We start from the raw sequence: 22,950 nt of genomic DNA, 5'->3' as shown, positions 1-22,950 counted from the left end.
TTTTTGGGGGGAGAGCTATTTTAGCTCTGTGTATTTATGTAGAACACATATTAAATTTTGCTTTGCCATTTCTGACCCCGTGTTGTCCTTTTGACACGGCATGGAGGAATGTCATTTCACATATGTGATGATGCTATTCTTGTAAGGTTGGGAGGGTTTACCCCAGCCCACAGATGATTGCGATACTGGCCGCGCGGCATTCACACTCCAGTCGCGCAGGTAACCTTCTCACAAGGAGGATTACAAGGAGGGGATGTGGAGGTTAATTAATGATGAAGAATGTTATCTACAGTTCAGGCGGTGTTTGATTTGGGTCAGCCTTCGGGTCCGGTATGCTCCGTTTACCAAGTGTGGGTGCAAATACAGACTGGCCTCGTCCCCTCTGTACGCGTCTAGTAATTGCATTCTAGAAATGCCAACATCTCAGCTGCCAACGAGCCCTCCTTGGGAGGTGCGATCACGCCTGTTGAGGCATATTATCTCAGAGGCAAGCTGTGAATGAGTACAGAAAACACTGAAGTCAGTCCGAGTTTCTGGAACGTAACAACATTTTTCTATTGATTTATATACCATATTGTAACATATTGGATAAAATTGTATCCAATTAGATTGTGGGATTTCCCTTAACAACTATGATAACATAATGTACTAGGTATTATATGTGGCCTTTTTAATTGTTCTCTCTAGAGCAGTGGTTCCCAACCTTTTTTGGCTCACCACCCCATTTTGACATCACAAATTTCTGGCGACCCTGTCAATCAAGATGTGCCAGCTCAGATATTTTTATATGCTGCATTTTATTTGAACTGGATTTATATTCCAGAAAGTGAAAGTATGATATAGTTGTTTAAGATTGTGTGTGGTATTTTTAATCATAATTTGAAAAAGAATGACAATTTAAAAAAATATTTTTATTAGTCATTGTTTTTATCAACCCCCATTTGAATTTCAGGCGACCCAACATGGGGTCCCGACCCCAAGGTTGAAAAACACTGCTCTAGAGAGTTTATATTGAAATACTTTAAATAAAAAGAAAAAAACAGTGTGTGTCTCTTGACATTTAAAAAACATCTCTGGTGCAAAATTTAGAACTGATTTGCTTACAGACCTGACATTGTGTGGGCAACCAGTATTTAAGAGCACTTCTGCAAATGTTGCAACGAAGCTGTCCATTATAATTGTTGAAGTATGCTGCGTTATATTTTTACTTGCCTGTCATGGTATCATTATAGTATTGGGTTTCGCGTGTTCAAATTAGTCAAAGTCAAACCTCTGGTTTTTGCGACCACTGCTCCCTGAGCTCAACCGCGCACAGCCGACCTGTCCCATGTCCAGCCGACCTGTCCCATGTCCAGCCGCCACCATCTGCATGTCACTGCAACACTCACGGAGCCAGAGCCACCAACAAGAGCGCTTTGTAAAGTGGCTGGCCGGGCGCTGGCGGAGCTCTCCAGGGTTAGTGGGGACATATGTTTCTCGATAGACCTGTGTTGTTGTCAGTCCTTTTTTTCCCGATGCATGCGCCAGTTGACAGCATGATGGAGAGCGGTGGAGGACTCGCACAAAGGTGGTCCTGTGCACGTGCAGGGCCAGGTTTCTGCCCAGATTGGAATCCAAACACACCCCACCAATTTCTTCCTCAGCTCCCTGCCAAACCGGTTAAATATTTAGCGTCACGTCATGTTGCATTTGATGACAGCACGTAGAATAAAGCCGACAGCCAGTCGACCTTGAACATATATGCTCTGCACTTACGCATGTGGCCTCTGGGCTCTGCTGCGCTTTGCAGAGGTGTCAGCAGGTGATCTTGCTTGGAAAACACTGAGTTTGAAGAGAATAGCATGTTGTGTTTATACTGTATTTGTCCTGATTGCAGTCTTAAAGGTGTAGTACAGACAACTAGGTCTGGATGTTATGTGCCACAGGTTCCATTTGTGGGAGTAGCCTGCATACAGCCGAGCCGAGCGTGTGCACCCGTAGCACCCTGTCTTCCAGATCCTTTCAGCCTCCTCTATTGTTCCGTCTCTGCTATGCTCTAAAGCTGATTACAGCGCCTTCTCTAATGAAAGCTAATCCTGTGTCACGGCATTGTGGAGAAGGAGGGAGTGGGGTGGGAGGGGGGGGGGGCAGGCCTCGGCACAGCAAAGCTAGCAGGGAATGTCTTCTTCAGGGCCTGTCAAGAGTGGCTTTCAGAGGAAATGCCACAGAGTGTTAACGTCTCCGCAAACCTGGAAATCTGTGAGGTGTTTTACATCGAGGCCGAGATGTTTTTTTTGTGCCGCCCCGTTAGCCATTAACACCTTATAGGCAGCGCTGCCCAAAACTGTAATGGTACTGTAATTGTTCACTTTAACTCTAGTCCGTCCAGCCGTTCATCATAGCTCCTGTGTAGCTGGAACTGACTCCAGTGTTGGCACCTTGACTTTACTCTTATATTACACTTCAGGTTCCTCTGACTTGTCTGTCATCCCTTTTAGCTGTGCTTTAAAAAAAGAGCAAGGAGTATACAAAGTGTAAGTTCAGGTGTTTCATTGGAAAAACACCTTGAGCCAAGGAGCAGACGTCATACCAGCCCCTGAAACTCAAAGTCACACTTGTAGCTTTTGTTTCCTCGCACTTTTGTTCTACAAAGCAACCATCTATCACATCCTATTTGCAATCATTTGGATTAATAGCATGTTAGTTTGTCTTCCAGGATTTTTCTTTTATGTGTAACCTGCGTAGACCTTTCCAGAAATTATTAAAACGGCAAAAAACTCAACAGTTTCTCTCCCAACAGTGACGTCAGCAGCTCAGTTCCAGTTGATACCAGTGCTTGCTTTTTTGCCAGATCTAAAAATCTGTGGACCTCTGGCTGAGGTCATTATTATGTAAGGTAACATGAAGCCGGGGATGGCTGTGGCACTAAAAACTGAGTCAGCGGTCTGTCGTGACAGAGCAAATGTGTTTTTTTATAGACGAAACGCTGGATTTTCTAATGAGATTGATAAAGGAAGTGTACTCAGTATTGATTAATCACATGATGGCCGACAGCACATCTGCTCGGCGAGGTCAGAATTGACACTGAAATATATCTGGATTGTAAGATTGGTTCATTTCTATTTTCAGTTCCATCCCCTGATGTTTGGTTGTGTAGATTTGTAATGTAGTGCTACAGCACTGACCCTCTGTAGATGTACTTTAACTGTAGTGTTTTTTGCTGTATGCATTATGGTCTATAATTTCCTATACTTGTGTGACGATGGTAAATCTGCAGGGACATCCTATTAGTGGACTGTGAGCCAGTTCTTGACGGATTGACAGCTGTTTTTTTTTTTTTTCATTCTGATGCATTTTTATTTCATTGACTGCCCCTGACTCATGCACCTCCCCCACCCCCACCCCCACTCCAAATCCCTGTAGTCATTTGCCAGCCATGTTCCGGGTCCCTGGCGGCCTCTCTCTGTGTCATTGATCGGCTGCTACATTGACGGCTCACCACCACACGCCCCAAACCACCACCGCCAGAGAACCAGCGCAGGGACATCCCCTAGAAAAACTGCTCCCGACCACATCATCCGCCGCCCACTCCCATCCAGCCATCCTTCCACGCATACATACATACATTCATACATTCATCCATCCATCCGCTCGCCCACGACAGCCACCTACGCTCCAGCCATAACCTTACACTAATTAATCAGGGAGTCGGAGTCGTTTCTGCGCAGCGGTGCATCTTGATCACCTGCTGCTCGCCAACTCTTTCTACACTTCTCATCAAAAAATGTGTTGAGCCAACAGCAGGATTAACGTTTACTTGTCACTCAGTCTCTCAAACACTGCTATGGGCTATTTTCTGTCACAGCTTGATGGACTTTGATAACCCTGACAGCCATGATGGCGGGATGAATCCAGGTCTTGGGTGTATTGTTGCCATGTTTAGCGTTCGACCTGTCTGTCTTAATAATGAGGATCCCCAGATAGCTGTCGTTGATGGGATCCCGTGTGCAGACAGCCATACATGTTGCTGCAGTGAACAGCTGTCGGATGCACCGTCACCCTCCTGCTGTTTGTGTTTCACCACATTCTGCTAATGCATTTAGTTTTTCGGCATGTGACAGCGGAACATACATGATAAGGCCTCTGCTTGGCGCGGAATGTGACATGCTGCTGGCGACTCATTTTTTAAGCCAATATTTTGATGGATGAGAGATTTAGACTGAGACTCCACAGCACTGTTTCCCTGGCAACCCCTTTTACTCACTTTAATCCAATATCTCTCCTGTTTGTCGATGCAATGTAAAAGAATATCTCTGCAGCAGATGATGATGATGATGATGGTCAGCAACTCTTTTAAGTACAGTAATAGTCCAGCAGTAGCATTAAATCAAAGTTATGGTTATTAGACCACAATGAATTATGAAATTCACTGCAGGGCAGGCTATAGATTAAAGTAATGAAAATGTTTTCAAAGCTTGCAATTTATACATGCAATAGGCTACAATGTAATATTTGTTCTGTCTGATTATAGAGCAGTTAGGAGTAATGCTTTTTGAAAACGTCTGAAATATTAAAATTACTTAGTTTTTTTAGTCTTGCTTGTTTTATAGTGCAGAGAGGGTCAGGGAAACAAATACATAAGCTACAAATTTACAACTGGTGAACATGAGTCTGCAGAGCAAAAAACAATGTGTTGTTGAACAAAATAAATCACGGGTCAGCGATATCCGTGTTGTTACAAACCTGGATTCTACATTATAAAATAAAAGAATACTCTTTCCAGATTATTTTTTTATTTTTCTGACGATTTGCTCTCCATGTTGCCAGAGCTGACCGAGCAAGCTGCCACTGCCTCCTGTAGGCCTACACCTTATTGTACAGTAGAAGTTGAGCAAACACAGACACACAGACTGATTGGTTTAACCACAGCGTTACTAATGTAGTAATATCAGTGCAGTAGTTTGAGGGCATTGACAGCTCATATAAAAACTGTCTTGGTGCTTTTTTTTTTTCCTATCTTGACTAACCACAACAACATGTAACTGCTGTTCCTGCTGCTACAATATATTGAACTGTCTCGCTACTCATTCTAGGGAGTTAATTGAGTAATTTGAAGGCACAATTTAGTAATTTTAGGGCATGAATTATTAATTACAGGCAGCAAATTAAGTCGTAGAGGAGTACATGTTATCCAAGGGAACCACTGATAATTTGTGTGCACACATGATTAGATGTGTTACCTTTAAGACCTGCTGGGCTCTGTAGGACTACATGTCTTGGTAGCAGAATATCTGTCTTTGATACAGCCCCCCCCCCCCCCCCCCCCCCCCCTCCGCCCACCTAGAGGCTTTATTGACAGTTCTGTTCAGTCCCTGTTTGCATTTTATTCCCTCTGATTCAGCCAAAGCTCTTTCTCTTCTTTTTTTTCCTCCACCTTTTCTCTTTCTCTCTCAGTCTGTGTGTCACTGAGAAGGTGAGTGTTGTTGGCTCTGCTCTCCTTCCTGCCTCAACCACAGAGGTACCCACTCCATTCCCACACTGCGCACAAGTATAATTGGCAGACTCAAAAGCACTGAGCTTCAAAGCTACGCTCTGCTAAGCGTTTCGTTCAGGGGCCGGCTTCTTCTATCCCTACTAATGCATGGTAAAGAGGTTCATGCCAATTTTGAAATGACCTTTTCACCGTTAGCCCTTAAAGCCTGCAGGCCTGTTGGATCTCTGTCCACAGCTGCCAGATGGCGACCCTCTTATGTTCTGTAGGTTGACTTCCATTTTAATGCATCTTCCTATGACATAATATTGGAAAACCAGAGCGGTTTCCCCTCAGCTTTACTTGGTCACGTTGCAAATGCGACTGACAATCCAGCCTGTTGATATCTGCTTTGGTTGTATTATCCAACAGTGAAATATTTGGTGTTGCAAAGATCAGATTTTTGTTGCAAAAAGAAAATCAGCATGTTCTAGAAACAGCTACAGAGGAGGATAGTTCAGGTTCATTTTTTTAAAGGCCCATCCGATCAAATCTCCCTTATCAGCCTTTTTGTACATTAATTTAAACAATATTTCTTTTCTGACTCGTCCTAAAGGCGTGAGTAAGAAGTCTTCAGTGCTCATTTAGACCTCCTGTGTTCACAGTACTCTCTTATTAAAAAGTACAATGTTTACTTGTGAGATCAACCCACCGTTTCTTACTGTTTTATTATCCCTTTGCTGAAGAATCATCTCCGAAAATTAAAATTGCAGCCGTAAGCCTTAAATATTGTTCACTCCATTTGCACTGTGGACTGTGGGCGTCATTCTTCAAACTGATTTGATATAGTTTTAATTGTATATGTACAGTAAGGAGCAGTGCAGCTCTGGCTGAATTATTGATTGACAGTGTTCTATAGGTTTTGCTGAAGATGGAGTGGTAGGGAAATGAGATGCCAGTTTCAGACCTGACATAAAGACGCCGGTGTAGATTGTATTGCAAATAATTTATCACCTCCCGATATGATGCGTTATATGGTTCAGCTGCCGCACCTCTCTGTTGTCAGCAAAGATAGCCATATGATCTCAATCTTTTGCATTATGCATGTCAGGTAATCAGCTTCCGAATGGACTCTGTAGTAGGGTATTAATGAAGCTGCTGCCACATGACATTTGAAGTTCAGGTGCTTTGTGATGCACAGAATGTCCCTTTGTTTCCTATATAACCGCCTACAGACGCTCGTGCACGCCGCTCATCCCGGACGGCCGACGCATAAACGTGTTCCGCACTAATTCAATGTCGTTAAGTTATTTAATTAACCGGCTATCGCTGGAGAGCCAGTTGCGCGCCCTATTCAACACTTGGCAGCCGTCCTCTGTGCATACACCGCACGCAGCGGCTGCTCCATCACTAAAAGGCTTCCAACAGGGAAAAAGTCTGAGTGTGATTGAATTTTTCTTTTCATTTCTGCACCGTCAATAGCAGATTATATCACATATTATGCATGTGGTGCACAATATCATACATCATGTGCTAGTGGGTCGACTCTTTTCTTTTTTCCCCCCTCTCTCTCTCTCTCTCTGGGTGTTGTGTATTGCAAACAAATACTGCTGCACACCACTCCACCTTGGTTGTACCGTCTCACTGTTGATCAGATAGTGAGTTTCCACTTGATTCATTAAACTGAGATCCAGCTCACTGCAGTGCTGCTCGCCTTTCCCCAGAGAGCACACGCCGTCATTTAAAAAGCCCAATGCATGGAGGGGGGAGCAAGCCACCGCTGTGGAAGCAAAGTTATAGATCAGTATCGCTCCTCTCCATCACAAACCGCTCTGCCTTTGCATATAACACCGTCCGACCACGCAGTCCGATTACTTCTGGTATTCTATGCTTTGTATGAACTGACCTTTGTTGCACTCGCACATAGTTCTGGATTCTTTGTTCTGCCTCAGCTCCCTGTTGGTCATGCTGAGATTTCCACTGGTCATGCTGAGTCTTAAGGGAGGAAAATTGCTGGAGCGGTGGCTTGTCTTGGTGGAAGAGGGGCGGGGGGGTGGAGGGGGGGTTGACACGGGCAGTGACAACCAGAGTCTTGCCCACGCTCGGCGGCGAGGGGCTCCCCCCGCTGCATCATGCTCCGTCAGCAATTTCTCACAATTGTCAATTCGGCGTCTGATGGAAAGATGCTGTGCGTTGCAAGACTCAGGTCCTCAGATTTGAAGAATTTATCTGAGGTAGTTGCTTTCCCTGCCAGGCGGTCTGCTCTATCTGTGTGCCTCTGATGGAATTAATTTGTTTTACAGTTGCCCACTCACTCACTGGCCACAGTCCCAACCCAGCTCGGACAATGCCAGCTTAATATTTTTCAAACGGAGCCACTCGATAGCAGATCGCTCACTCTTCTTGACAACCAGAGTCGGTGTTTGCAATTACTGTGCGGTTGATCAAAAGAAAATGGCACCATGGCTTCCAGTAGTAGTGCTGTTCAGGTGCCATTCAAGCATATTGTTGTAGAACTGTAACAAAAACCATTTCTGATTACACACAGCGGCAGAGCATGGTTTAAAATGTGGTCTGCTCTATAGTAGAGATGCACCGATCCAATACCCAGATCGGATATCGGCTCCGATATCGGATGAATGAGGCCGATTCAGCATTCCGATCCTGTCATTTCTTTTTTATTAATATCATACACAGCAATACAGTTACAGCGATCTAGTTATTTATTTCTTTTTGCTGCTAATGTACACTTAATAATATTAAAGTAGAAGTAAGCGGAATGTTTGTGTTAATATGAGTCTTAAATAGTTGTATCTTCCGACAGCAATCACTTCTATAGAGTGTTTGGTCTGAAACACGGGTCTGTCAGTCACTCTGCTCTGCTGTAAGCCGAGGAGAAAACTTTCCTTGTATCCTACAACCTTTATCCAATGAGGAGAGAGAACGGCATAAAGGGGCGGTCCTCTCTGTGTGTGCAGCCAAGGGATGCGCGTGAATGTGGTGACGTAGGGACGAGGGCGGGGACTGCTAACTCCATCGGCTGACAGGAAGTTAGACAAAACCACCGGATCGCTTACTTCTGCTTTAATATCATACACAGCAATACAGTTACAGCGATCTAGTGTTATTTATTTCTTTTTGCTGCTAATGTACACTTAATAATATTAAATACATTTATATCTGTGTTAATTTGTTACCATTTTTTAACAAGGTTAAATGTTTATGTCAAGCCTGATGCCTTCACCCACATGGCAAGGTATGCGGTTCATTCATTCAGCAGTAGTATCGGATCGGTATCGCCGGGTATCGGCTGATACGCTCAGCCCAGGTATCGGTATCGGATTGGATCGATGCATCTCTGCTGTATAGTAATTCTAGGAATCACAGTGACTGCTCAGTTTTCTTCGTCAGGGTTACTTAGCACACACACAGTTTTCAGACAGCTGATGAGGCCGGTGGGGGAAACTGATGTACAGGAATCGTAGACATCTGAACTGCCAGTTCAGGCCAGACTCATGGTCGCACTCTGTGTTCTTTACTAAATGAAGCCATGGCGGGGTGGGGGTGGGGGTGGGAGGGGGCTGCTCGGTGAGCTCCGCAACAGTCTGTCTCACTTTCTCCAATTAAGCTGATCTGTCCAGCACCATATGACTGCACACCTCCCGCTGTCTCATTCCTCAGAGAGATCGCATTAGCTCTGAGCTACACCAACCTGAACATTTCAAGCTGCCCGCTTTTTTTTTTTCTTGTTTTTTCTCTCTCTCTCTTCCCCCCCACCGCCTCTCAGCAGTTTCAGATGCACTGCACCTCCATGTCTCCTATAATCTAGTGAAATTATTCCATTCACGATTGCCGCGCGAGGTAAGGTGGCTGCCACGGTTGATGCACTAAAAGCTTTTGTGAGTTCAAGATTTAAGTCTGTGTTAATCCACTTTCGAAGAAAATCATTACATGTTGCTGTAAACCTCGCTGACCAACACAGGATAGTATAAATAAAACCTTAAAGCGGATTTCACATGTCCTCCAGACATCTAGAGGTTTAGCGGTCTATTAGTCTTGAAACCTAATGGCTAATGGATGGCTTTAATTTGTAGCCTGGAAATTACAATGCTAATCTGAAACAAATTACAAAGTTAAATCAGACTCCAAGTTTTTTTTTTTCATCCTCCCTGACCCTCTCTGATTCTCTCTCCAGTCCTCTCTCATGCTGAATTCGAGGCTGCTGTGCAATTTTCCCAGTTACATAACAGTCGGGAGGGGGGGGAGGGAGGGAATGGTAAAATTAATGAAGGCAAAAGCGACCGGCTAATGGAGACCATTTTTGAGTCATACTCCAGTTGTAGGCAGATTGCCTGGGGTCAGTCTCTGCTCCCACAGCTCTATAAGCTCAGCATGAAAGGATGGATGGATGTGTAACGACCAACAGTTGCTGTGGAATGCTCTGATATTGTTGTTTGGGAGGAAAAGGGTTCCGTCAAATTGTTTGTCAGACTTTGACTCTCATTTCCTCATAGTTGAATTAATTAATGCAACAGTGCCTGAGCGGCATGTGACCCATTATTTAATCCAATATTTGACACCACCATTTATTTCCCTGTTCAAATTATTGAACACAAGAGAAGTTAGACGATTTTTCCTCCTCGACTCGGTTGTTGTACCCCCCCCCCCCCCCCCCCTTCATTTTTGAGTAACGCCTTCTTCTTTAGAGTGTAGAACCTACCATTACAATGTGCCATGTAATGTTTTGGCAGAGATGGGTGTTACTCTTGTTAATTAGGGGGCTATTAGAAATTCCACAAGGGGAAAGTTCACAGTGTTTCCATTGTCATGGCTGGAGGAAATGGAAAGATGATGTGTTGAGAGGTTGCCAGAGCGCCAACAACCACAGCTTCCACGCAGGTTATTTCTACTAAAGAATAATGTTATTCTTTTGTGTTTTTGAATTGAAGGATGTGTTATGTTTTGTCACTTTAGTGGGAGCAGATGTGGCTCAAGTTGGCTCATAGTTACCCCTTGAAAACACCAATTGGTGGTGGGAACGGCCAATCTGCACAGTCATTATGAATTCATCTTAAAGGTTTACATCGTGTTCCTGTTATCTCTGGATAATAAGAGGTTGTATTTCAGGAAGGGCCTGACAACAGAAGCATCATCAAAAGTCCATTAAAACATTAGATATGGGATTTTCCCATGCATCTCCCTCTTGAAACTCAGTGGTTTCAGCCTCAGAAGAGCTGTTCATCATTTATCATCAATGGGTTGGGCCTGCTGCCAGCCGTCCAACCACACAAACGGAATATGTTTTTGTAAAGAAAGTAAATAACGTGGTTTAGCCTCATGAAGTTCGATTCAAAGCACATAGCTGCGGCTGGTTGTCTGTTGTTGCAGTGGGGCTTAATTGACTTACAATGTGGCCTCAAGAAAAAAAAAGGTAGAACATTATCCTCTAACCTTATCTGACAGATACGACACAGCCAGCTGAAATCCATAGCTCTGATATTTCGTGGTTACGTTGAGGTGCTCTTAAACCATCTGGAGCATTTGGGACACAGTCCTGTGGCAGACCCTGTTCTTGACCCAGCTGTCATGTTAGAAGCACAGACTCAAGTCTGTTCAGGTGGAAAATGTCCCCAAACATACTCATAATAGTTCACATGAGTGTTCACACTGTATGTGTCATACATCGCCCGAGCCCCAAGGCCCTGGCCTTAGGCTAGAGTTGCACAGCAGGTGCTGCGAGGAGGCCAACCTGGGGCCTTGGGTAATTCTATCTCAGATGGGGATTTCTGAATGCCCCAGATACCTGAATGAAGACGCTGGCTTTTTTTTTTTTTATTGTTGCAGAAAATGCCTCTCAGCACATTAACTATTTATTTTCCTCAGAAAAAACTTAACTTTATGGTCTTATGTCTACAGATACAGCTACAGAAGTATGTCCATAATATGACTATATTATACTGACAGCACAATACTTGTGTTATGCCACACAGAGCATTAAAACAGCAGTTAAGGAGCAAATAATTAACAGCAAGCTAGAGTAGTTAGTAGCTAGTTTCCATATAGCCTGCCAGTGTTATAATGTTGACTTTCAGATATCACCAATACTCAGGCTCTGTTTTATCTGAGAGATTTGTCTAAGTGGACTGAGCACTGCTTTTTTAGTACTATTGTAGAGTAATGTGTAAGTCACTACTGGTTTTATTGCTGGCCTCTTGAACCTCGGTGGTTTTTAGATAATTAAAGTCAGTGGCATTGACCATATCCAGGCTACATGTTAGAGAGTAAATCTGCAGTTTCATTGTACACCTGTTAGAAAGCTTTAACTACTGCAGTCCAGATCCCAAATATCGTCTGTCACTAAGCACAGTGTGACACAGATAAAGTTCAGGTCTAATTACCACTGATGTCACCTTTGGGGAAGATGGATGTGGACGTCGCACATACACGGACAGACGCGCACACCTCAACTCCACACTATTTGCCGCTGGCTTAGTACATTAGTCTCACCCGCCTGTTGTGTTAATTAAGAGCGTGTCTTATTCTTTAAAGTCCGTGAAGCTGTTGAATGGAAAGGTCCTCGGGAAGTGGTTTAGTTATGACCTTTTTGTACCTTTTCTGTCAGTAAGTGATACGCTCATTGGGGAGTTGTAAAAACGAAATATTAACACGCTTGGCTTTTGGAGGCCATTAAAAATACCATTAATGAATTCAAAAACATAAAGTCCCTTTTTTATGCTGATGGCTGGTAACGTGAGGTCCATTCTGAAGAGTTGTTGCCTCCACCGTGGGGCCATTCTGCTCTTAGCTTACAACATGACGCCTTTTAATCATACGTCTAAAGACTCACTGAGCTATTTACATGGCACATGTGCAACATCTGATTGTTATGCTTGATTGGAAAGTTTACTGTTTTAAATTAAAACGCGAGCAAACAGGACGCAGGCTTTTGAATGCATCACTTGTGTCCAAATGACTTGAGCATGTGGAAATGCTGTGAAAATCTGTTATAAACCATTAATTATTGCAAATGGACCCTAACAGAGATGTCTTGTGGCTTTGGTTACTATAATTTCCATGATGCCTGGAAATAATCACAATGTTACTCTTTCAAATAACTGTGACCTACAAACAAATAAAAATGAAGTCAGGCTCAAGATTACGCCTATGACTTCTTCTAATCACGCACATAAAAGAGAGCATGTTTGAATATAGAGATGGTTACACATTAAACCCTGCAAGATAATATACTCATGATATTTAGACTTTGTCCTCCTATGAAAGGCTTTTTATGTTAATAAAACAACAGATATCTCGGTTACTCTTGTCGTTTTCAAAGTAATCTCTTTTGCTATGAATGTTGCCAAGCAAACTAGAAACTGTGTGGGTCTGTTATAAATATTGAAAATTGAATGACTCACAGATCATAGCAGGAATCTGGTAAATTGTCTCAGAGGGAGGGCGGGAAGCATGGGAGTGAACACTAACTCCCTCTCCTGCTGGGAGTCGATCCCCTGAAAGGTACAAAGTACCTGGTAATCAAACAGCTTAAATGCCGTTTGCTCAGTGATGTGGAATTAACTGTGTATTCTCATAAGCCCCTCTGCCAGTGAGAAGTATATTAAAGCACTGTAAATATATATATATGAGAGTAAATCACCCATGATGAATCGTCTCATTTTTTCTCGTCTTTTCTTTTTTTAAACCTTGCAGCTGTCCCGTTCCCCCCCAGTCACCGGCTGACGGCTAAAGAGGTGTTTGACAGCGACGGGAAGCCCAAAGTGGACGTGCTGAAAGCTCACCTAACCAAGGAGGGACGCGTGGAGGAAGCGGTGGCTCTGAGGCTCATAGGAGAGGGCGCCGCCATCCTGCGTGCAGAGAAGAACCTGCTGGACATCGAGGCTCCTGTGACAGGTCAGAGCTCCGACACGGCACGTTGTGTTTCAGTCACATGTAGCTGGAAGTCACCACCAACAGACAGGTGTTTTCCCATGAGATATCAAAAGAGTGTGTGGTCACACCATCTGGATTATTGATCATTTTATTTGCACTCAAACATCTGTATTGATTGGTTGCTTTGCATCTGTGCTCATATATCATTTTACTTCAGTAAATGTCCTACCTTGTTTGTTACTGTGCACTTCTAAAGACAGTCATTATAAAATGAAATAAAAGGCATTTCCAGTTGTAATCAATGTTTACCTCAGATGATCAGTTCATTTCATACCATCTATACTCAACTGCAGCATGTGGACATTTATATTCGTTTTTGTTCAAGAATCTATCGTTTTTTAAATGTTCATTCATTAAAACTCGGACGTACCGCGGCTTCCACATTGTTCCTTTCCAGGTCAGAGAACAAACGCCTCAGAGTCCCTCATAGATATCTATGAGAGTCCCTCTACTGTTGTGTTCTCTGACCCGGAAAGGAACAATGTGGAAGCCACGATAAGTCCGAATTTTGCTTTAATTTAATTGTAAAGCGAATTAAAACATTTAAATTGAATTCAATTCAATTCATTTATTAAGGACTGCACAACAAGTTGGCAGAATTTGCTTTTGGCACAGCATAGTAGCAGCACATAGTACTGTGTGGCAACAGACATGATGGTCAAAAGGCTGTTACTTGCAACCACAGAACAATTTTGAAATTAGTCCAGAGCCCATTAATGAACATTGAAAAAACGATAGATTCTTGAACAAAAACGAATATAAACGTCCACACTGCAGTTGGGAGTATAGATGGTATAAAATGAACTGATCATAGGTGACCTGATATCTGAGGTAAACACTGATTACGCCTGGAAATGCCCTTTAACAGTATACAAGACCTGGTATGAACCCTTTCTGCAGGTTTTATGGGTCAGGATATGAACAAGTCACAGATAGGTGTGTTACAACAGAGACGTGCGGTGTGCTCTCCTCAGAGAGGACTGCATGCTTACTGCACTATCAAAACTTAATTTTCTTAATCGAGTGAGTCATTGCGCCTTCAGGCCACACGTGGGCCATGTAGCTAGCCATAGCAGTGTGTATTTTATTTTAGGATACACACAAGTTTAGTTCATCCAATTTGGCAAAACTAACAAGCTTAGTTGCACTCTCTTACTTGCTAAAGCAGGATATTCGGCAGAATAGAGGTGAATTCACAATCACCTGCTTACAACCTTGGAAAATGGTAATGAGATGCATTTCCCTCTTCGTATCAGAGCTATGACACATTCATCATTTATTTGTAGATACTAACTAGATAGTAGTTTTATTTTAGTTTTTCTATCTCAGAAATGTCCTGCAGCTGAAGTTGAGCTCATTCAGCTCTGGGAAGGAACATACAGGAGTAGGAGGCTAGCTGATACATATGCACAGACCTCGTCCATCTATTGTTGTCTTTCTTCCTGGTCAAGTGCCCTGTTCCTCCATTAGACTTTCTGATGAGGCTTCTTTGATGTTGCTGTAATCAGAGGCAAAGGACCACTCAAAGCGTCTATGGCAACCTCATCATTTCCCAATACAAGACCATTCCCAAAATATAGTCGGACAGAGAGGTTCATTCTCATATTTGGCAGGCATCGCTCTTGCTTAAATTCATGAATGCATGGCCCATTTTTAAACAAAAGTGCGGGTCTGCAACCTTCACTGAGTCCATTATGATGAGACAATATCCTATCGAGCTGCTGAGGAGAGTGAGTCTTAACAAAAGATGCAATCACAAGCCTGATGCTTCTGCCTCTGAGTCTGCAGGCACATAAGCAAAGGATTACAAGGAACCTAATAAACAGTTGAATTTCTGTTTATTTAGCCATGCACACACATAACCAGCTTCCTTAAAGGCTTCTGAGTGATTCATGTACGTGACAGAGTATCACTGTCTACTTAAAATAGAGAGAGATGAAAGGACAACTGAGCTGTGCACCCGACCTAAATCCTAATTCACTCTGCAGAATTGTATTGATTCTCCAGTTTAAACCAAAAACCACTAAATAAGTTAATTTCCATAGTGAGACAGTGGGCCATTTGTAAAAAATTAAACACATATGCGCAGAAGGGAAAGCTGTGATCTTTCAAAGCTTGTCCTCCCTGTGCCTGTACTCTGACCAAAAAAAAAAAAATCTCTTAAAGTGACAGTGTTTAATTTTCAGATATTAACTTCAAAAGATTCAAATCTGACCATCGTGGTTCAAAAATGCGGCATATGGCGTGGGAAAGATCAGATTATCGACCAGTGAAATGCGTCGGAGACTGTCGTAGGACATGTAAAAACATTGCTCGATTTCCTGCTTTAATCTGATCACTTTTGTTTCTTGTGTGTAAACATGCTCTGGCTTTGACCTTCCGCGTCGGTCGGACTTTCAGTCAGATTGCGAGAAGCCCTTGTGGCGAGGGAACAACATGCCTTTCCAGCCTCCGTGCGAGTGGAGGATCCCGAGGAGAGCTGCCATTGTGTTTGCGCGTGTGCACTTGTGTACACGAGCGCGGCAACGAAGCGCTTCTCTTCCCCTCCCACGCAACACCCCTGTCTCAACCCCTCTCCCACTCCAGAGTCCTTCTCAACAAGGGCTTCTCTGTTGCGCGTGCTCGTGATCCTGCTGTGTCTCCCTCTTGAGCACGCTCCCAAACTCACACACTGTTCCTTATAAACATTTCTTTGTTTCTCTCTGTGCTCCTCTTCCCTCTGTCTGCCATGTTTTTATCTTTCTGTGTCACGCTCAGGGACTGTTTCTTTCTCTCTCCCTCTCTCTCCCTCTCTCCGTTAGCACACCTCCCATTCCAGCATGACACATGGTCAGCAAATTAGTATGTAAATATTTATCATAGATGCAAAGCACCGTGACATGTCAGCTATCTCTCCCCCTCTCTGCGCTGCTCACACTCACATAGTCACTTCCTAGTTGGGCCAGATGGCAGGTGGGGTTTTTCATGGAGGGAGGGGTGTGTATGACGAACGGAGCTGGCTTAGGCCACTGAGTACAAGCTGCTCCCATGGCCTTCGCACAAGTCACCCATCAGCAGAGCTTCTACAGCCACATCACCAGGCAACAACCAGCTCTGTGCACTTTCTTGTGTTGCAGGTGCTCGACCCTGCTGGAGCTTGAACATATTAAAACACAACAAATGGGATTTTTTTTTCATGCAATGTTGAGAGAGCTGCTCACCTGACTCTGAAAGATCAAAGACAGCTGAGATGTGTTTGCCCTCTTCATAGGATTTGATATTATTTATGAAATCATCATGTATACATGGTGGGTAAATGTGCAGACCTTGGTTGTGGAATTTCTGCTCCGCAACTTTAAAAAGGTCATGGTAAGACAATAATGATGGTGATAGCAGTATTATGGGGTGCTTTCTCTGCAGAACTGCTTTAAACCTTCCCAAAAGGATCTTAATGTAACACACTTACAATAAGATACATAATTGTATAGTCATCAATCATTCGCTCAGTCAATACAACTTTATTAATCCACGAGGGAAATTAGATTTTTGGTGCAAGTAAGAGCAGGCAGGGAGCATATATATGCACAGCTATTACCAGTACAAGAGAAGAAGCTATTAATATTGGTAATAATAAAAGTCATAATAAAGATAGAAATAAATAAATAAATACAGGAATGGTCCACATGGCAGATTAAAGCATTTCAATATTTCATGTGCCAAGCTCCAGATAGAGCACAGCATTGAGGATGATTAAAGTGAGACTGATAAATCGGGCCACATCGATTCTAACTTATTGCAGATGCCAGTTAGATGTCTATATATTGCCTGGTAAATTAATAACATTATACCAGAGAAATGCCAGATGCAACTCTTCTACAAAACTAATATAAATGGTCCTTTTCACAAGTGTGTGTTGTGTAATTAGGCAATTCTCTATCTCTGACAGCAGTGAGGTGCAGAGGCTCACTGCTCATCCAACCAATACTGAGAGACATTGCATAACTTTCCTGTACACAATGTGTTATGTACCAGATGTTTTCAGATTGTGGTGCCATGATGAAGCACTTTGTGCAAATTTTTTTCTTCCATATAGCTTGTTTTTTTTAAATAATGTATTTCTTTTATGCATATTTTCTTCACTTTTAGTAAAAAAAAAAAACTATCAGCATCAGAGTTTACACCAGCTGTCTAAGCCACTAAGCCCTAATTCGAACTCTAGATCAGACGTTGTACCGTTTTGTGTTGACAGCAGCTTCTTTAACATTGGCGCACAGATTGATGTTCACAGCAGACTGCAGGCTCCACCTCCACCTCCAGGATGTTGGCTCTCAGAGAGTGGCATCATAAAACCTGGGGTATTGTTATCATCATCTAGTCTCAATCAAAACATGATCTGGCACAGTCTGCCTCAGCGTGGATTTCTCTTCGCTCAATGAGCCCGGCCTTTGGAGTGGCCTGTGTAGGTTCTGAAGCCAGGTTGTGTAATGCCCACCGCCCACTCAATAGCTGTTGCCCGCTGATATGCTGCTACTCAGGGAGATCACTTTAGCACACAAGCAGGAGATGGCCAGAACGAATTGTTTCTCACTCCAGATAATGTACTCCCACCTGCTCTTCTTATGTGGGCTTTGGTTCTCTCACCCTGTTCTGTGTGTTGTGTGACAAGAGGGAGGGAGGCGAAGCGCGTCTGTAGGTGTACCGGAGCAGATTGTGTGTTTGCTGTGATAAAGCAGAGCTCTGAGCCGGAGGAGTGTTACCGTCGTAGCATTTCTGTTTGATTTGCATCGACCGCCGGCGACCGCGCTCGCTTTCCACCAATGAAGTGACCGTTAGGATTCACGGCGATCGTCCCATCGGGTCTTTTTTGGCCAGTGATTGAACTCTCACCATCGCCATGTCACCCTGCTGTTTTCTCCACCAGAAAGTGACAGCTTTCCAAAAGGTCAGCTGGAGGTGCAGTCCTCCCACACACAGTGTGTTTGACGTGTGCTTCAGGTGAAATTGCAGCCTTTTACTCCGTCCCTGGACTCCCACCTGCAGCGCTGACTTCTGAAAACATGAACATTTTGTTTCCCTGTGAAGACAGAGTTTCAAAAGAGCTCATTGTGTTTTTGATTTAGCCCCTACATTTCAGTGTCAGACACAATCATTGTAATGATAATTCTCTCTTGGTGGTCACCACCTTCTGAGTGCATCGTCCTAAACAGCTCAGTGTGATGTTAATGCTGTTTAAACAGAGGACAGGGTTGTAGGTTGCATCTGTGTGTGTGTGTGTGTGTGTTTGTAGACTATAGATGTGTTTCATTGTTGCCACTGGTGATGTTGGTAGAGGTCTTTTATCAGGTCAGCAGCAGCAGCGTACAGTTGTTTCTGTTTTCCTCCTCAGTGATATAAGCTGCCATTGTTGCAAGGATTGGATGCCATTGGGATGTTTCCATAGCAATAACCAGCCGTAGCATCACGGACCCTTCTGGCTAAAGCAAGATAAATGGCTCTGAGTTGTGTCATTCATCATTTTCAAAATGAAGTTCACATTTTTATTCCATCTTGAAGTCAAATGGTACACATATTATGAAACACCTTTTTTTTTAAGGAAAGAAAAAATCCTAAAAAACAATAATAAACTCATCACACAATATACATGTATTGTGTCTCACATATGTATGTATATATAAAAAAGCACAGATTTGTATTTGAAGAACATTATGTTTACATGGTCAGGATGAATAAATAATATGCACAATACAACTTAGTGAATAGAACTCCAGATCCAGTTAATGACAGTGCCATTAAATAAAGACGTTAAAAAGCAGTAGCTAGAATTTAACTTCCATTTGAGCACTGATTGAGCCATTTTTGTTCCATTAAATTTATTATCCAGGAGTCGTACAACCAATTTAAAATAGGCCAGTTCTTCATGTCTGTAGTAGACTTGGCTTGATTGCAACAGGGAGTAAGCATCTTTAGAAATCGGACAGAAATAAAAAGGCTGCCTTTTGAAGTCGGCCCCTACTGTGGATTTAAAGCGTTACACAGTGTGGGTTTAATAAAAGACAAATGGTAAAACGGAGGTTTACGATACAGTCAAGGAGAGCTGATTCTTAGAGCTGTCTCACGAGGCTCGTAACTTGAGATAATTGCTCTCCAACGCTGTCCTCGAGCTCCCACTAATTGGGTATCTCTGAAAGACTTTTTCACAGGCTCTTATTGTAATTCTTGCTGCTAGATACAGTTCATAAAGCGACAAACCTCCTTCGCGAAAAGAAAGTCTTTCCTTCTCAAATTAGATAGCAATCTATTCAAAAGAATTGCAAAAGCAGTTAAAACTAATTCAGGCTTATTCAAGCCAGCAGGCTAACAAGGCTTACAGCATTACTGGCCTGATAAAATAGAACAGGATGCTGCAACCTCAGTAGTGCTGAAAATTAATAAAATGAAGAAATCTACTCTTCAAACCCTTTTTAATCCATCCCAGCGCAGAGTTTTATCTAACCCGCACAGTGGTGTTAACCTGTTGTTGACTGAGCTGGATCAGTGAAGTTAAATATCCTGTGATCTCCCAGAGTTTCTCTCCAAATTCTGCTCTCATATCTCAACAAAAAATCCTGCAAACCCAGGGATTATCAGCATGTGTGCTCTACATGTGTGGACTGAAGATGTTCGACTGATACAAAGAGATCGTGACCCACTAATTATATCACAGAACTTTCACAGCTACGCTGCAGTCATTAGAGAACAACATCTGGCTATTTTTTTCAGCTCTAGCTTCAGATAGCCTCTTAAAGAACAGATGTGAAGTTAAATGTTGGTTGTTATTTATTAGGTGGATGACTCCTGAGCTCCCAGTCATTTATTTTAGGACTCAACCTGATGATCAGCATTCTTACTTTGCAGAGAGACTATTTGCACCTGGGTGAAAATAGTCACACAGTAGCTATTGGGCTATTTACACCCATAGAGAACACACAGTGGCTCCTGGACTGCTCTGTTTAGTTTTTCTTTTTTTTTCACAGGATGGTGCAAATTGTTGCAATGCACTGTTTAATAAGCACCATACGCCGGGTGGTGTTCTTAACTACTGCCTCTGTCAGGCGCTTATTAAAGGCCAGTTTCTGGCAGAATGGCAAATAGCATCAGCCTCTCTTTTCACATCAGAGACGGTCTACTCTTCTATTAGCCCATAAACTAATGACCATGGAAGAGAGACATCAGGAAATTGGAAGAAACACCATCATTGCATAATTTAGAGAAAACAGATTTAGGTTAGATCGGTTCAGGTGTAACCGACCCCTTGAACCGACCTTTAGAATAGTTACAATATTGACCAAAGGCATTTAAATCAAACGACCTCACATCACCCTGTCGGTCAATGGCTGCTTAGCAACAAATCTCCTGTGGCCTCTGCTCCTCTTGTCTCCCCAGGGAATAATAATGTAAAGGGTCACATAGGGGGAGAAGAAACCAATCCAGGTGGAGTGATTTGCGGTTGCTGCTTTCTGGTGGAGATGTGTTCAGCCCCCAACACTCCCCTGACACTATTTCATTAGCGGCTTCCTGCTGGGTTGTTAGTAGCTGTATGGAATTGATAGTATGACAAGTAAAGTAATAAGTAAACTGATACAGAGGAGGCACATGTTCTGAATCTAGTGTGATTCCCAAAAATCTAAGAGGAGAAACATACTGACAGTACAATTTGGATGAGGCGCGCGTGTTCATAGTGATTATCTGTTTGTAATTGCTATGACAAGCCAGATTTGTAATTAGGGTTAACTTAACAGCACATGTTTACAGATGGATACTACTGAAAGCTTTCCAGTGGTTTCAGCCAATGAACTTTTAGTGTGTTTGGCAAGGAGAGGGGGTCAAATTAAGTCTTACTAGTTGAAACTCCTCAAGGTTATAAACAGGCCGAAAGGAGGATGTGGTGGAAAAGCAAGGCATGAAAAAGCACGTTGAGGCCAGTTTTTGTGATTCATCTCCATTTTCATATTAGAAAAATATAAAACCGTGTTCACTGAAGAATTCTAATTTGTGGTGGGAGGACGATGGCAGCAGCACTTGAGCAACAGGCTTGATGGCAGCGTCGTTCATGACATCTAAACTGACTTTATTTCAACTTCTGACATGTGCGAGAAAAGCAAGGACCCACTGGCTGGTACAGAATGGGTTTTACTGTCATGTCCCCATATTTTTGATCAGAAGGGATTGAGATGAAGCTCCTTGTAGTGTACTGCACCTACTATTTCTCCTATATGGCACACACCAGCTTTGTTTTTATATTCTTTTCTGCACTTTTGTTTGCATAATTCCCTGGAGTAGGCGTGGGCTCTGGAGCTGACAGGCAACAGTGGTCCATCACAATGCCTTCCTCCACTCACAAAGGCACACTTTATACAATTAAACTTCACATTATTTAATAAACTAATCCTAACTAATTAAGGATTATACTGTAAACTGTCAGCTATAATGTCTTCCTAATTAAGAATGGTTGTAGGTTTTTTCCAGGGCACATGTTACCATGACATCCTCTATTGTCTTAATATCCCCACATTAACTGGGATAGTTCTTGGCATCTGGTGGAAAAATATGGAAATGAACAAAAAAAGCTGCTTGCCACGTTCTGGAGGCTTTCATGTGTTGTTTCTCAGCAGTAAAAATAGCTGATGTGCTTTTGTTCCTCTCTCTGCCTGCTTTCCAGTGTGCGGAGACATCCATGGACAGTTCTTTGACCTGATGAAGCTGTTTGAAGTAGGAGGATCACCAGCATCCACACGCTACCTTTTCCTGGGGGACTACGTTGACAGAGGGTATTTCAGTATTGAAGTGAGTCTGTGTATTTGCTTTTGTCCTCATGAGGGCCTAATCAAGTGTGACACACACCATGTGCCCAACTGAAGCAGTGCTTATTAATAGCTTTCTTTGAGCGTAGATCAAATCGGGCTGCAGATATTGGAGTGGTAATAGGCTTTTGTAATTACTTCACATGTAGCCTGGATAGCAAATGTCATGGTAGCTCAGGGGTATGTACTGTATAGAGCACATTTTTAATATGAAACACAATGTATGTGTCTAATATAGGACTAAATTCAGTTAGATCCTGTGTATATCTCCAGCCATGACATCAGCTGAGACATGATGCCTTATCAATAAAACATCTTTTAATGGAATGAGGTATAACTGTTGTCAGATTGCTCATGTGAAGGTTTTCATCTCTTCCAGCTTTAAACGTGTCACAGAACGTACTGCATCAATGTTTCATTACAAGCAAAAATTTTTGTATTATGCCACACTTTGAAGTTGACACAGTCCGACTTGCTGTTTCATCTCTGCGGTTATTTAAAGATGACAAACTAACTGTTCTCTGCTTTTTGTTTCTCCTTTGTTCCAGTGTGTGCTGTACTTGTGGGCCTTAAAGATCCTGTACCCCAAAACACTGTTTTTGCTGCGTGGGAATCATGAATGTAGACATTTAACAGAGTATTTCACATTTAAGCAGGAATGTAAGTAATGCTCTTTTCACTTTACCTTTGGTCTAAGCTGAGTGGAAGTCTGTGAGGCTCTGTACAGAGTGG

At 42.8% G+C, this 22,950-nt stretch overlaps 1 protein-coding gene across 2 annotated transcripts in view; it reads left to right on the top strand.

Moving 5' to 3' along the window:
* The window catches only part of LOC311001769 (protein phosphatase 3 catalytic subunit alpha), a 68,412-nt gene that overhangs the window by 13,471 nt on the left and 31,991 nt on the right, over nucleotides 1-22,950 (top strand). For both annotated transcript variants that reach the window (XM_083992919.1, XM_083992918.1), the window contains exons 2-4: nucleotides 13,160-13,360; nucleotides 22,077-22,201; nucleotides 22,767-22,878. In XM_083992919.1, the coding sequence (XP_083849045.1) occupies nucleotides 13,160-13,360; nucleotides 22,077-22,201; nucleotides 22,767-22,878 (438 nt within the window). The remainder of the gene's footprint in view (nucleotides 1-13,159; nucleotides 13,361-22,076; nucleotides 22,202-22,766; nucleotides 22,879-22,950) is intronic.

The sequence above is a fragment of the Trachurus trachurus genome (assembly GCF_905171665.1).
Source record: "Trachurus trachurus genome assembly, chromosome: 18".
NCBI lineage: Eukaryota > Metazoa > Chordata > Actinopteri > Carangiformes > Carangidae > Trachurus > Trachurus trachurus.
Note: the sequence above shows the minus strand (reverse complement) of the source record. Positions and strands in the feature narration are given on the sequence as shown.